Source organism: Hemiscyllium ocellatum, chromosome 43 (genome assembly GCF_020745735.1).
Source record: "Hemiscyllium ocellatum isolate sHemOce1 chromosome 43, sHemOce1.pat.X.cur, whole genome shotgun sequence".
Taxonomy (NCBI): Eukaryota; Metazoa; Chordata; class Chondrichthyes; order Orectolobiformes; family Hemiscylliidae; genus Hemiscyllium; species Hemiscyllium ocellatum.
The window spans coordinates 8,963,253-8,978,958 of NC_083443.1; the positions used below are offsets into that span (position 1 = coordinate 8,963,253).

General features: G+C 41.8%; 1 protein-coding gene across 5 annotated transcripts in view; it reads right to left on the minus strand.

Annotated features, from left to right (window-relative positions):
• LOC132835087 (paired box protein Pax-2-like) overlaps window positions 1-15,706 on the minus strand; it is a 216,247-nt gene that overhangs the window by 193,923 nt on the left and 6,618 nt on the right. For all 5 annotated transcript variants that reach the window (XM_060854393.1, XM_060854392.1, XM_060854396.1 and 2 more), the window contains exons 4-5: window positions 11,854-11,939; window positions 4,402-4,524 (exon numbers count right to left, since the gene is read on the minus strand). In XM_060854393.1, coding sequence (XP_060710376.1) covers window positions 4,402-4,524; window positions 11,854-11,939 — 209 coding nt within the window. The remainder of the gene's footprint in view (window positions 1-4,401; window positions 4,525-11,853; window positions 11,940-15,706) is intronic.

The window sequence follows — 15,706 nt, forward strand, 5'->3', positions numbered from 1 at the left end:
TTTGTGAGTGTCAGTCTGCAGTGAGTAGCAATTTGTCTCCGTGTGAGTATATGAATTATTGTAAACATGGGTGCATTAGAATATATTCAGATTATTATCTGTGTAAGCATGATTGTAACAATGGCTGGCAAATTTTAAATCTTTGATACATTTTATTAGCTTTTACTGGTTTTCTCCCCCATCCTGTCTTTTTCCTCTCCACTCCCCATCCTCACCTCCCCGCCCCCACCCCACAACTGCCTCACGCCTCCTAGCCAGGGTGAATCAAAGTATTTGTGAACAGAAAACAAAAACATACTTCCAGGTGGCGATTGCTCTATCTGTGGCCATCTTGCTTTTAGATCAAGGGAAGTGAAGTGTTCCAAAGTGAAGATGTGTTCACTCGTTGGTGCAGGATATCCTGTGTCAGTGCCCCCTGTACTGGTGGAAGACTTGTAACTATCACCATGACCTCTCGCTAATAACTTGTAATGTCCATACAGTGAGTGTCCCTCGGTGGGGGTGGTGGGGGAGGCTTTGTTGGAGCCATACTCTCAATCCAGCAGGGAAAGGGATTAGGACAGGCATTTTGACTGGATTCCACTTTGTAAAAAGGACAAGTTTGACTGCCAAATACTGCTGGTCTTCTGCCTCACAGACACACAGCGTCCCCTGGCTTGATGGTTGGCAGTTTTAAAACTCTCGGGTTTAATTTTCATTTCCACGCTCTCTCTCTCTCTTTTTAATTTTCTCTGTGCAATGTGAAAGTTCAGTGGCTCTGTAATCATATAATAGCACTCAACCCTGCCTCGGCGTCAGGCTCATATACAGCTCATTTGTTGTACTGTATGAATGTGTCGGAATTGATTGATTTTTGTATTTTTTTCTACTTATAATAATGTTTATTCAATAAAATTAAAATGGAGAGCTGTGCTGTGTGCAGTGAGTCTATAATCTGTAAGGCTCCAGGCAAAAAAATCATTTCTTCTGCCTTCTCTCTTAGAAATGGAGTAAAAGCATCTTAACACATCAGTGGTGCTTTCCGTGGCTGACCTGGGTGGCTTGCTACATCATCTTGACATGTAATTATCCTAACTCTTCTTAATCATTTCATCTAAGATTAATTGTATAAGACAACAGTGACAAAAGTGTAGGTCAGGCCTATGAGTGGGAACCCCTGGTTGTGTTCAATAGGCACTTCATTGACTCAATTAATAAACTTCACAGAAAGAGAAGCCAGATTTTTATTTTTTTTCGGGGGTGGCGGTGGTGGTGAGGTTGATTGGTCGGTGTTCCGCTCGGTTGGGTATGGGCTGGGGGAAGGGGGAACGAGGCTGAATAGAATCTTCAGGGAATTCATTATACAATCTGCATAAGAAAGCTTGTGTTTTTTTGTGGCCTAGGTGCTTGTTGAATAAGGAACCACACAGCCAGTTATTTGAAATAGAACGCCTCAGCTATCCCTTTCAGCTACTTCCTCCTCTCCACCCCTCCCCCCAACACCTCCCTCATCCCCCCACCCCCACCAATGTTGCCCACCACCTTCCCCTCGGAGTCCCTTTATTGCCCCACCTATTCTCTTCATTGGGTAAGGCCTGATTTTGCCCCTTCTGCTGTCAATGCTGTAAGGAAATTGGGAAGTTTCTTTCCTCCTTTGATCCTTTCTTCATTATGACTCAACAACCGGCCTCCCCCCCATCCAAACCTCCAAACCTCTTCACCACCTACCCAACACCACCCCCACTTATTCTCACATTCTGCTCCCCCTGGTACCTTAGCCAAGCTACCATCCTTTACAGGACAAGGTAATGACTGCAGGGAGCATTGCAGCTGACTCTGTACTAGGCCTCACCATTTGGAGGCAAGGAAAATCTCAGTCTGAATGAGGCAGGTGAATAGCGATGCTAACATTGACTATAATGGGATGATTACACTGGGCAGAACCTGGTCAGACTAGCAAAATACAGTAGTAACAACAGCCTGCAAATGTTATACCTGATTGTGGGGATACAGGGTTCTTGTAGCTGAAGCCATTACAACAACAACTCACATTTATATAGTGTATTTAATATAATCAAGCGTCCTGAGGTACTTCATCAAACAACATTTGAGATTAAGCCATCTAAAATATTAGGAAGAGTAATCATAACCTGGTCAGATAAGTCCGATATAAGTTGCACCTTAACGGAGGAGAGAAGGATTTTTAAAAATTCTTTAATGAAATGTCAGGTAGTTCCTTTACTCAGATAATCTTCAGATTAGTTCCACAAGTCGGCGCAACATCGAGGGCTGAAGGACCTGTACTGTGCTGTAATGTTCGATGTTCTACGTGGGTATCACAGGAAAGACCAGCTTCTAGTGCCTATTTCTAATTGCCCTTGTAAAGGCAGTGGTCAAGCGGTTTCTTGAAAGATAACATGTGGTGTAGATACTAACAGTGCTATTGGGCAAGGACTGTTAGGAGAGAGAAACAAAAAGGGTCCAGGGAGGGAATTCCAGAGTCTAGGCACAAGTGGTTGAAGGCACAGCCTTCAAAGAAGGGTCAGTGAAAATCAAGGATGCGTAGAATGGGCAAAATTCTAAGCTCCCAATGATTTGAGAGCCTGATGTAGGTCACAAGAGATAGGGAGGGGCGAATCCCATGATGGGAATGAAAGTTTGGGTGGAAAGTTTAAAATGGACGTTGCTAGCCAACTGGGAGGTGTTAGATTGTGAGTGTGATATTCTTCCCTGTGAGAATCAAGCTATCTTTAATACTTTGTCACTTTAAATGTACCAGCACTGTCACAAGCAAGAATGCGCAATGGTTTAATTTATGATTAACCCTGCTAGACCATACACACTTATACCAGCATCAGGTTGTCTATATTTTATATACAGCACAAGCTTTGTCTAAGTCATAATTGACTGAGTTCAAAATAAGACAGCCCCCAAAAGGAAAATTATTTTCTTATGTAACAAGGATACATAAATCAAATTATAAAAATCAGAAATTACTGTTTCTGATAACATTTGACACACATTGCAAATAATCTTTGATCAAAACATCTGTCAACAGCCTGAGAAAATAGCAGGGGTGGTTGCAATGGCATTCGTAAATAAGTACAAACAAGGTTTCTTCATGTGACATCAAACACCGTCCTCTATTTCATGCACTTTCCTGGTAAATACCAGCCACAAGTCTTTCTTAGCCCACGAAATCACATCCTCTTTCCCCAAAGGCCATTGTCAAATCCAAGTGTGATGTCAGATGCTTCATTTTTTGAGAAATCCTGAGTCTCATCTCCCTTCCCCTTTTAGCCTTGACAGTGAGACTTGTTCCTTCACCTAAATTTCTCAATAAAATGTCATGGAGAAGATTTAACCCTTTGAAACCAACAGCGGCCTCACCATTTTCTGAAACTATGAGACTCCCTCTAAACTCTGAATTTGAAGGAGGGAAATTTCCATTAACAAGAGAATACAAGGGTAGAACACCAACAGTTCACAAAATCCGTCAATTTTCCAAAATTGCAAACTTTAATCTCCTCCTGAATTGAAGGCACTGGCTCGTGTTCAGCAGTTGGCTTAACTCACACTAAATATCCTCCAATAACTCACTCGACTGCCCATTCTTTGTGCGTAAGTTTTGGCAGTGAGTGTCAGCAGGCTATCAAATATGGGCAAAACCAGGCCTGATCATGTCTTCCAATGTCCAATTCCAGTTGGAATAATTGGAAGGTGATTAGGAGCAGGATAATTTTGTCCTTCCGTACTTGCCTTGAGTAATTTTATGCCATTCATGAGATTAATGAAATATGTAACATAACTTGTGATCATATTTTATGAAATTTACACTTAGAAGGTCAAGGAGAAATACCTTTTTCAATTCCAACAGAAATAAAAATTGCTCAGTACTTGGCATAACCTTCGAGCGCCCAAAAGGTTAACACCACTGAAATAATGCTCCATCAAAACAAAGACTGCACCAACCAAACGGATGGATCTCCACACAAGGCAGGGAATACACTTAACTCCTTCTTGACTGTAATGTGTGCAAGCTATCCACACAAACCACCAACAGAAAACATTCACTTCTTTAAACGTATAAGTTGTCACTACCACCCAGCACTGGAAGGCCATACAGTGGCATGAGCTTGTAATTTCCATCATGAGGACTAAAGGCCCCTGCACTTATGTCCAAATGTGCGCTCTTAATGAATAACACCCTAAACCGATCACATTACACAAACCCAATTGCAGAACCAAATTTTATAAAAAACATCAAACCCCATCTGCAGCCTTGCTGCAGCCAACAGCTCAAATCCTATGTAAACTAGAAGATGATTAGAGAGCAGATGGATAGCATGCAGACACTGTGCCAGAAACACTAGCTGCCCTACAGGTGACAGTACAAAAAGATGGATCGTGTTTCCCTCTTACCTTCATCTCGTTTCCTCTTGGCCTCGCCATTCGATCGTGGAATGCCCAGAATGCCGTTGATGGAGTACGATCCCACGGGATCGTTGGATGCTGAGGACACAGGCGGAGAGTTTGTGCTTGGGACTGAAAGAAATCAATATTTTTATTTAAAGTTGTGTTTCACAGTGCATTCAACAACTTAACCTGTTATTCTCACCAGCCGGCTTGGGCAAAACTAATTGCGTTTGCAATGGTCATGAACAACATTCTTAAAATCCATTTAGCCAGAGAATAATCAGCATGGAGTATAACCAAATCTAATCCACCTATTGTCAAGTGTGTTAAGGCATTTCCTGATTTAATAATAATTCAAAGAGGTCAGAGATTTTCAACTTCTACTCCCTGTCTGCACTAACCGATGGTTAATTGGGCAGTGTTGGAGGGCTTCAATTTTGCTCAACATTGCCGAGTTAAGGAGAGAGGGGGATAAATATCATCCCAGGCCCCCACTCTAGATTGCCATCCTGTGACTTCTATCAGTAAGTGCATGCAGTGTGAATACTGCATCAAGATGGGATTGGATTCAGATCCAGGATTATGGAGCAGCAAGACCTAGACAATAAGGCTGGTAAGTGGCAAGTAACACTTGGACAGCTCAAAGTGTTAGGTAATGACTATCTCTAATAATGGAGGACTTGACCTTGTCCCTTTGACTTTCAAAGGCATTAACATTGCTGAATTCTACCACCATTAATATCCTGGGGTTCCAGAAATTGATCTGGACCAGCCACATAAATATTGTGGCTGCAGGAGCAGGTCAGAGTCTGGGAATTCTGTGGTGAGTGACTCACCTCCTGACTTTCCAAAGCTTGTCCACCATCTACGAGGCACAAGTCAGGATTATGATTGAACAATCCCCTTGCCTAGATGGGTGCAGATCCAGTAACACTCAAAAAACTCAACTACATCCATGGCATAGTAACCTACTTGTTTGACAAACCATCCTGAAACATTCACTCCCTTCATCAACAGTGCAATATGTCTGTCTTACCTACCATTTGCAAGATACATAGCAGGAAATATTGCAGGGTGTTTCGAGTGCACATCCCAAACCCACAATCTCTACAACCTTGAGAACAAAAGGAACAAATGCATAAGAATACCACTACCTGCAAATTCTCCTCCCAGTTCCTTAATAAACTGACTGAAATTTAATTTGCTATCCCTTCACCATTCTTCAAAAATCCTGGATTTCCCTCCCAAACAGTACTGACGGAGTACCCAAATCATACACAGAGAGCAGCAATTCAAGAAGGCTGCTCACTACCACTTTCTCAAGGGCAATAATGCAAGCCTAGACAGAGACTTTCATATCCTGCAACCCATTTTAAATCATCAGCTGTGATACCTTCCAGGGATGAATAGCTGGCCAATACTCACTGTCAAGGTTCAGACGTGAATAAAGGCCTCTCGAGCAAGGTATTGGAGGGCAGCTGGTTCCCAAAAGATCTGCAGCCCAGTGAGAGGAAATATCTGGTGGGAATGGGGAGACAAAATTGGGAAAATAAAAAGTTGTAAATAAAAAAGAAGTGTCTAATTTCAGACTGTACATTCACTCTCTGACAATAAACTGGCTTGAGTCAAATGTTATATTATTGCCTTCGAAGGGATGATTGGATTTACTGCATGTCGTGATCCTTATAAGGATGTTAAAAGCAGCACAGTTCTTAGACGAATCCTACGTTTATGGATTAAGCATTTTTCCCTCAATGTCATAGTATCAAGAGCTCCAAAGGTCCTTCAGCACCTTATCCATGTAGCCACGCGTGTCCATTAACCTTTTTCAGCCTCATGCCTCTCTCCATACACTAGAACCTCATCAAGGATCAGAGGCTAGATCTAGGGTATCACGGGTTGGGGGACCCAGTCTTCCATTGATTATCCAAACACCCAAGAATCCACTGATCGCGTATTTGGCTATGATGAATTAGCAGTGAACATGCACTGCGTAGCTGAAAGCATTGTAATTAACCATCTGGCTCACTTCACTTCCTGAGGTGACAGAGGGTCACTGATGCCTGTGAAAGTGTGGTCCAGCATTATTAGCCAGTGTGTCAAGGATGGGGAAACTCATGGGAGTGAGTAGAGTGGTGGTCAACAGAAGAAACTTGGAGAATGGACCACTTCCTTTTCAAAGTAACTCTGGTTGAAAACATATTGAAATTGGCAATGAATAACTTTGGTTTTGTTTTGAGGATTTTCACATACTAGCTCAGTGAAAGATGTCCCAGTCACAATTCACCTTGATTAAAGTTGCAACTACAATGGTTTTACTTAAGTTTAGATTATGTCACAGAGTGCTACCACACTCAATGGTGTAAAAGCATGTCATGAAGCTGAGAAAAATATAATTACAAAATTATTAATAATTAATTAAAAGCCAACAATTATCTGGATCACAACTGGTGCATGGCAGTGAGTGCAAGTGCATATCATTGAAATGGTTATCAGCACACCCCTCTTTCAGCACATCCACATACAGATATTATCATTCCATGATAGTATTGTCTGCCTACTATGTCGGATGCCCTCTAACAGTCACTCGTAGTGAACACATTTTGCAGAACACCTCACCAAGAACAAGAGCTGCTGAGTGGAATCAGTGATAACTTTGAACGACCAAATGTAGCTTAGCACCAGCAGTAGCAAGGGTTGGGTGACAGAGCTACCATTAAACAGACATTTGTTTTACTTGTTATTGCTCCAGGCAATGGATAAAACATGGGTTAGCTGGTGTCCTATCCCTCCTGAGGCAAGGTACAATGGGACCTCAGTATAGGCCAGGACATTGTCCCTTCAGTTAATTGTCTCTGAAGGTACCCCTCTCCCCAATGACTGATGCCAAAATGCCACTGAGGCTGCTGACAAGCCTCAACCTCATTTGATTGGCTCAGTCTTAAAATGTACTGTGCAAATCAAAGATATGAAGTGACATTCGCTAATATCAGCAAATGAACATGCAAACAATGTTACGCTAGCACAGTATTCTAATGCCTTAGTTAAAAAGAAACATTCACTCACCATGAATGAGTTAAATTTGTGTTGTGTTGCTTTGTATGTTTGTACCCATACATATGTACATGTGCATGTATATGTATGTGCATCTAAGTACTTATGTGTAACCACATCTCTATGACTCTATGACTCTATATAAAATGCATTGTACAATGTGACTAATAACAGCAGTGTGACTGATAGGGGAGACAATCAGCCTCCTGTCTACAATTTCAGGCCTGTATTGTTCAATTAGATCTATGTGATCTTGTCATCAGTAACTGCTCCATTTTGCGGGAGTGCATACACGGTGTCTCACCGTGTTGTAACTGTAGAATTACACCAATCACCCAGGCCAAGATAACCTACAAAGCTTCCTCGTAGGAGCACTTTCTGTGAAACCAAATAGAAAGTAGTTGGATCCTCAGCTTCAACTTTGACAAGTCCTCAGTGCAACCATAGAGAATGTCTCCCTATCCAGACAGTGAACTCCCATTATACTGTGGCTTGCTGACTCTGAACTCCTCAAAGTACAAGCATCTCTCACAGGCCTACTAAGTGAATTCTCTACCTAATGCAAAGCTGAGTCACTTGGACGTGGTCTCAGCATTGACATCAGGTCTGTCCTGAGTTAACTGACCTCAGAGAAGGAAGGTTGGATGTCCCACAATCTATCCTCTCATTCTATGGCTGAAAGAGGAATGCAAAGTCGGGGTTCTTACTCTGTGCATTGGGTCAGATGGGTTCAGGCTTGGCTATGATGGCCTCCAATTGTGGGATAGCCCACTGGTACAACATTTAGGCTCCTACTTGAGGAATGTTTAACTATCCAATATATCCACAACTTCTGCACAGCCGTGCTTGCAATAAGCTCTGTGGCAAGTGTCCTCTGAGCTTTGAGGAACTGGGACTGAGTTTTCACAGTCCCTAGCTTTGTGATCTAAAAATTCTCTCCTCAAACAAATTGTTGCAATTAAGGCAAACTGCAAATGCTGGAGAAACTCAGCAATTGTAAAAAGAGAAGTCACTTCTGATGGTGTTGCAGATTTCCAGCATCTGCATTTCTTTTTTATTTCATTGTCTGCTATTAATATTGCAATATGGGGGTCTTAATACCTGGCTTTATATTCACTATGTGCTGATTATATGACTGCATTATTTCAGTCAAAACCAAATAAATATCTACTTTTTTTTCAAAAACAGAAAAGGGGCATCGATTCAGACCTGGGTTCATTGGGTATTTTATTAGAAGCTATCCCAGGAAGGGTGTGTTAAAATTTAATAACTAAACAAAAAGGATATTGCTTGGCACCAATTGTGAATTTGCAAAGTAACCTCCCAAATGTTTACCATTTAGTTGGGAATTTAAATTGAGATGACAGAAGGTATGAGAAATGGAAAATGCTCCATTGATATAGAAGATTTTTTGGTAGCTTAATGTACCTGGTGATAATCTCAACTCCTGGTTAAAGTACAATGACACACAATCCACTTCAAAATGCAGCATGTGCCTCAGTAATATCCATTTGGTTTTCCAAACAATAAGCAGAGATACCAGAGAAATTGTCTCAAAAACTGTTTTCACCAACCCATTAAGAATCTGCTAGTTACAACGAGAGATTTAGAGTCATACAGTTTGGAAAGAGACCTTTTGGCCCAACTCATCCATGCTAATCATGTTCCCAAACTAAACTAGTCTCACTTGCCTGAGTTGGCCAATATCCCTCTAACTTTTCCTATTCACGTACTTATCCAAATGTCTTTTAAATGTTGTAGCTGTACCTGCATCCATCACTTCCTCTGGCAGTTCATGCCACACACAAACTACTCTTTGTGTGAAAACAGTTGCCCTTCATGTTGTCTTTAAAACCTTCTCCTCTCACCTTAAATACTTGCCCCTAGTTTTTCACATACCCATATGGGGAAAAGACCCTTGCTATTCACCTAATCTATGCTCCTCATGATTTTATAAATCTCTATACATTCACCCCTCAATCTCCTACACTCCAGTCAAAAAAGTCCCACCCTATCCAGTCTCTCCTTATAATTCAAGCCCTCCATTCCTGCAACATCCCAGGAAATGTTTTTTAAAGCCCCTCCAATTTAATAACATCCTTCCAAAAGTACAGTAACCAGAATTGCACACAGTACCCTAGAAGATGCCTCACCAATGTTCTCAACATGAAGTCCCAACATCTATACTCAAAGTTCTGAACAATGAAGGCAAGCACGCTAAACGCCTCAACCACCCTGTCCACCTGTATTGCAAATTTCAAAGAATTATGTACTTGAACAGGTCTCTCAGTTCCAGTAAACCCCTATAGTAATTCCACCCCAGTCCAAACTAATGTGGAAGGAAGTGCCCCACGATGAATAGTGCCATCCTTTGACTGAGATGCTAAACTAGACTACTACTTAACATACTGCAGCAGTACTAAGGTTTTACATTCAATGGATTATTCCTGTCACTGCTGTTCTTGCAAAATGATCTCCACATGCCCTTATGTTTTAACAACCTCAGAACTTCAAGTTTAACTGTTGAAAATGAAATGTTTTGAAATTGTGTTCTAGGATTACAAGTCTCTGATATTTCGGTGACCACAATACAATAATGGATCGTTTCTAATTTTAAAAATTAAAAATGTAATGGCTGATTTTATAAACTGTAAACAATACAATTTTACAGGTTTGAATGCATCTTCTTTGTACAAATGAATTGAATTTCTATGGATTTTAGAATAAGTAGCATTTTACATAATACTTTTGCAGTTTATTTTATGAAATATTCAGCATTGCTGGCTCTTGTTGAGTTTCTTGTCCTATGTATATGGCTTTAAAAAACATGCATTTTCAGATCAATGTTAGTAGTGAAAGGCAGAGTTACATAAGACAGACAAGATACGATTCTGTCCTTTTGAATGAATTACCTCAATTGTAGTGTGCACTTGTTTCTTATTCCCCCTTAGCTCCTATAAGTTTTTGGGTATTTATCAAATCCCTTTTAAAAGTGACTCTTGAATCTATTTCCTCTGCCTTTTCAGCCCAGCTGTCCCAAATTATCTGTGGTTCGGTTGGCAGCCCTCTTGTCTCAAAATCATAGGGTCATAGGCTCAAGCCCCATTCCAGAACATTTGTGTAATAAGTGAGGCTGACTCTCTGATGCAATGCTAAGAGAGGGATGTGCTGTTGCAAATGCTAAACTGAGGTCCTGCCTGCCTTCTCAGGTGAATGAACACAATACTGTAGCACTACTCTCAAGAAAAGCTGGGGAGGTATCCTTCTTGCCCGAATTAATATTTATGAACGTGATAAAAACTGCTTAGGTGATCATTGTCACATTGCAGTTTTGGATTTTTGCTGTGCATAAGCTGACATAGAACCATGACTACAATTCAGAATTAATTCATTGACTATATCATAACTTGGGATATCCTGTGCTCGTGATAGGTGCTATATAAAGGTGCCCTCTTTTGTTTATGACAACTCTCTGAATAAAAAAAACTCCCATCTGGTTCTTTTGTCTACCAATTTATTCTGTAAGCAATATCTTCTTACAGACTCAAACAAAATCCTTCATATTTTGAACATCTCAATTAAGTCTCCCTTTAACCTTTCCAGCTCTAAGGAAAACAATCCCATCTTCTCTAATCTCTCCAAGTAACTAATGGCCTGTAGCCCTAATACCTGTCCAGCTAATCTCCTCTGCACCTTATCTGAGGCCATGATAGCCTTCTTCAATTGGGGAAGATGGTGGTGTAATGGTTATGTCACTGTGCTGCTAATCCAGAGGCTCAGAGTCAATTCTCTTGGGACATGGGTGCAAATCTCACTATGGTAACTGTTGAAATTTGATTTCAAATGATAAATTTGGAATATGTTGACGACATTAATGGTCATTAAACCTTATCCAGTTCACTAATGTGAGAGGGTAAGCTGCCAACCTTACCTTGTCTCGTCTCGATGTGACTCCGTAAAGTGGTTAAGGTTTAACTGTTCTATAAAATACCAAGTTAAAAATCACACAACACCAGGTTATAGTCCAACAGGTTTAATTGGAAGCACAGTAGCTTTCTGAGCAGCGCTCCTTCATCAGGTGATTGGTGAAGGAGCGTCGCTATGAAAGCTAGTGCTTCCAATTAAACCTGTTGGACTATAACCTGGTGTTGTGTGATTTTTAATTTTGTACACCCCAGTCCAACACCGGCATCTCCAAATTATAAAATACCGAGCAATTCATAGGGGATGGACAACAAAAGCTGTGTTGGCCTGTAAAAGATTCCACACAAAAACACATGCAGCCAACAGCAGAATGCTGGTAAGCATGAATTGTAGAAGTGTCGGTTGGTGATAGGGAAATGTGTAGTTTTGATCGGTGTGAAATGATTATCAGCTACTTTTTAGGTCTGTTTTCTTTCTTACCTATTGTGTGGCCTGGTGCAGTGACTGCTGTGGCGGGTCCATCCGGTGAGGGATGAAAAGGCTGCTGCACTTTGGTCCGAATGATCCTGCAAACAAACCATGAAATCACATCAATTCACCTCAATGATCAGGGCGACTGATTCTACCTGGTCGCGTCTAATCTAGTTGTCTCGCGCGTAAGGCAGCCTGGGCTCCCCAGGCAGAGCTCCTGGAGTCAGAGCTGCGTGAGGCGCCCAGACCTGCTGAAAAAAGGACGCGATTTAATTGATCTGCGGCTGGAGAAAAGTTGGGAATTAGTTGCAAGGCCAGTAATGCAAATGGAAAGCTATAAATTATTTGTGACAGGAATGCAATAGTTCTGTAATGCTGCTTGCAAGCCGTTCTCCCATCGTTTGTACTAATGACACTTTGAAAGGGGCTCACTCCCGTGGCTTTTTAAACGGGGTCTGCACATTCCGCGCCCAGCAAATGTTTTCGTTTGAGCGAAGGCAAGGCGACTACAGGAGGCATCACAGTCATTTTTTTAAAAAAAGGCTACATTTATGTAGAGATTTATTCTAGCAACGAAATTTACAACAAAGGACCTGTATTAAAAACGCTTATTCCTCGCAGATTTTGGATCAGTTCTGGTTAATAGATAAAAAGACAAAAAAAACTTAAAATGTTCGAATGTCCTCGTGATATCGCCCTCAGCTCAATTAAATAGTTTGGGCAAATTAGCTGGAGGGATAGGTTATTTTTTAAAATAATGCAAATGGTCTTTTTTGCTTCTCTTTTCAGTCTATTTGTTCATCTATTTGATATTTCATCTCCCATCTCTAACTGCACCGGTGCTCAGTATCCACTTTAAGCCCGGGACGCTTCAAGAATGAACGAATGTTCTTCAAGGTCTAGTCGACCATGGGAGGATTCACGGCTCCGTCCCTGTTCTTCAGTGTCTGTGCGCGTGTTGGGGGAAGCGGGGAGAGGGGGGAGCTTTAATCGAATAACCCATCCCGGAGCCTTGACTGCAGAAGTCACCAGTCCGACTCTGCCTTTAGGAATTACCCTCGAGATCTGCATAGCCATCGCAGCGATTTTCCCTTCACTTGTGTGGAGCATTTTAGCAGCGAGTCCGCTTTAGGTAATTCTTACCACCCCGCCCCCGCCTCCATGTTATTGCTTGACCTCTAACACTTGGGATCCCTGGTAGGAGTTCATATAAAACAGTCGATATACATCAAACAGTCATTGATTTTAATGGCCACAATATCGCCCACAATATCCCTGGTAATGTCCTTGGGGTTACACGCCAAAAGCTACAGGACTTATCAAAAAAAACATGTATCAATATTTGATTTGGATTCCCAAATTCCTCCATAACTGTTATTTGACCTATTGACTTGCGCCAGCCACATAAATTCAGCGACTTTATTCGGAATCCATGTCCTGGATATTGAATAAGCAATTTAGAAGGGCGAATTAATGAGTTGGCCGTTGCGGAAAATTCCCTGAAGAAATATTAAAATTGCTTTGAGTCGGAATCAATAAGCATCGAAAGGAGGGTTTGGTTTTTTTTTAATGGCCACCAGCCGTTTGATTCTTATTCCTGTCTGCAATGCAACAACAGTGAAACCTTGTCTAGTTGTAATCTTTAAAAATTCATGCAGAGACAGCATTTAGCTACAAAGTGGACTTGCCAATGTAATGATCTGAGATAATCGCTGTATATTGAATTAAAAGGCGATACTGAAAAGCAACACGGGATGGAGGGGGGGGGTGCGTGAAGGAATACACTTAATTATTTTTTCGGCGTTCTCTTTTTTTTGTCTAAACAACAGCTCTCGCAGATAACATGATTGTTCCCTCCGGTTTAATTGAAACCGAAAACTTTTACCAACATGCTGTAATGCAATTAATCCACACAAATTGCCTTCGCGAGAGATTGCACTGCCATGCATTTATTTAAAGACTCGGCTTTAATGTTAAACACACTGCCTTTAAACGCTCCATATGTAAATACTACCAACCATCGGGTAAAAGGTGTCGCTGGTGGCAACAGTCCGGGGAAAGTTCATATCTGTCGTCCAAAACACTCCCCAAAAACCGCCTCTTCAACTCTCCACCCGCAAGATCACAGGCTGTTATTTTCAATCAAGAACTGTCTTTCATTTTTCAACTTTTCTCTCCCTCTCGTGAATCGTGGGATCTCACTCTGGTCGTTTGGAAATGTATAAAGAGGAGGGAGTGGGGCAGAACGCAATGTTTTGTCAATGTTGCGGGTCTGGGGCTGGATGCTTGGTACCGGTAGCGAGGTCAGGCCGGCGGAGGGGGGGGAGAACAAAAGTCCTGGGATGGATGAGTGACTCAGCCGGTAAAGAGGAGGCACGTTGGCCTGGGAAATCTCACACTCAACTCAAAGAATCCCTTTCCTCTAGAATATCGGGGAACTGCTGTTTAAGACACCTGTTAGACATTTGAAAAGTGCTACTTCCAGGTACAGCAAGACAGTTTTTGCACACACGCACACACACACACAAAACTGACTTTAATCGAATTACACTCTGTCATGATCGGTCACAGAATAAGATGGGGGCATATAAAGCCTTTCTCGACACGAACGAATACTGCCGTGTTCTCTCCACCAAGAAAAATATCTGAGCTATTGGAGAACATGGATTCATCTGTCTCCTTTCCAATTTCTACTTCCATCAGCCCTAGATATTTCCGTACAGAAATACCCTCCCCCCCCCCAAAAAAATCTACATGTTCGAATGATTTCGCTCCCTTCAAGATGATTATTTGGGGAGTTGATAAATTAGAGGCGTTGCACAAACGCTCTACACATGTGCAGCTCTGTTTTGTTTTATAAGCAGGAATTCTAAAATCTTTTGTTTTCCCCTTCGAGTGTCCCTGAAATACAGAAGGTTTCCTCCTTCTTAAATTCTCATTCTAATGATACGGATCCCACGGAAGAGAACGCGGTCGGCTCAACACCGGCACTTAACACAGTGAGGATTAGTGTCAGGGAAAGGTAACGGGCAATGATCTCGAAGATCCTGGCACGCAAAATAACTGTGGAGAAGCTTTCTACATGTGTCAGTAAATGTCACTGTCCAGTCTCAATACTTCAGGGAGTTGAGCGGCTGACGCGGGCTGATTTGTTCTGGGGTGAATTTCAAGAGGTTGGGGAATAGGCAATTTTATTTTAAAAAAATGCACAAACAAAAGTTCAGTCTGATCAGCATTATAGGGGAACAGTGCATGTCAGTGCCGACATGTGTGCTTCAGGTAGGACTGCAGATGGAAAGGTGCGGTTTCATATTGCTGGACCTCAAGTGAACTCCAGACAAAGTCCGCATTCAGTCAACAACCCAGCTCCATTTACTTGTAAAGAGCTTTGCATACCTCCAAGAGTTCAGAACCGCTAACCTGCACTGAACAAACCTTCATAATGCTTCGGAAAATTAACAAAATGGGAGAGAGAGCGACTGAGAGAGGAGAGAGAAAATAAACATAAGTCAAGCAACGAAGAGAGTGGAAACGATGCACACTGGTAAAAAAAAAGGTCCGGGGGATTGAAGTGGATTTTTTTTTGGTTTCTCTGTCCAATAAGTTTTCAACTTGTCCAACTAATAGCAATAATTAATAGACCTGACTTATCCAGTGCGCGTTTGAGAAGCAGCTTCTGTGAATTCTAATTAAAAATCTCGCTCTCCTTGCAAGGAAATCTGCCCTGGGCTCTGACTGATTACAGCTCTCCCCCTCACCTACGCCGATCGTCCAAAGCCGCCTATTTTATTGCGAAAAAATAATTTACTTCCCCTCCCTAAAAAAAAGCACGGATTCCTCCGCACCCCCCCCCCCCCCCCTC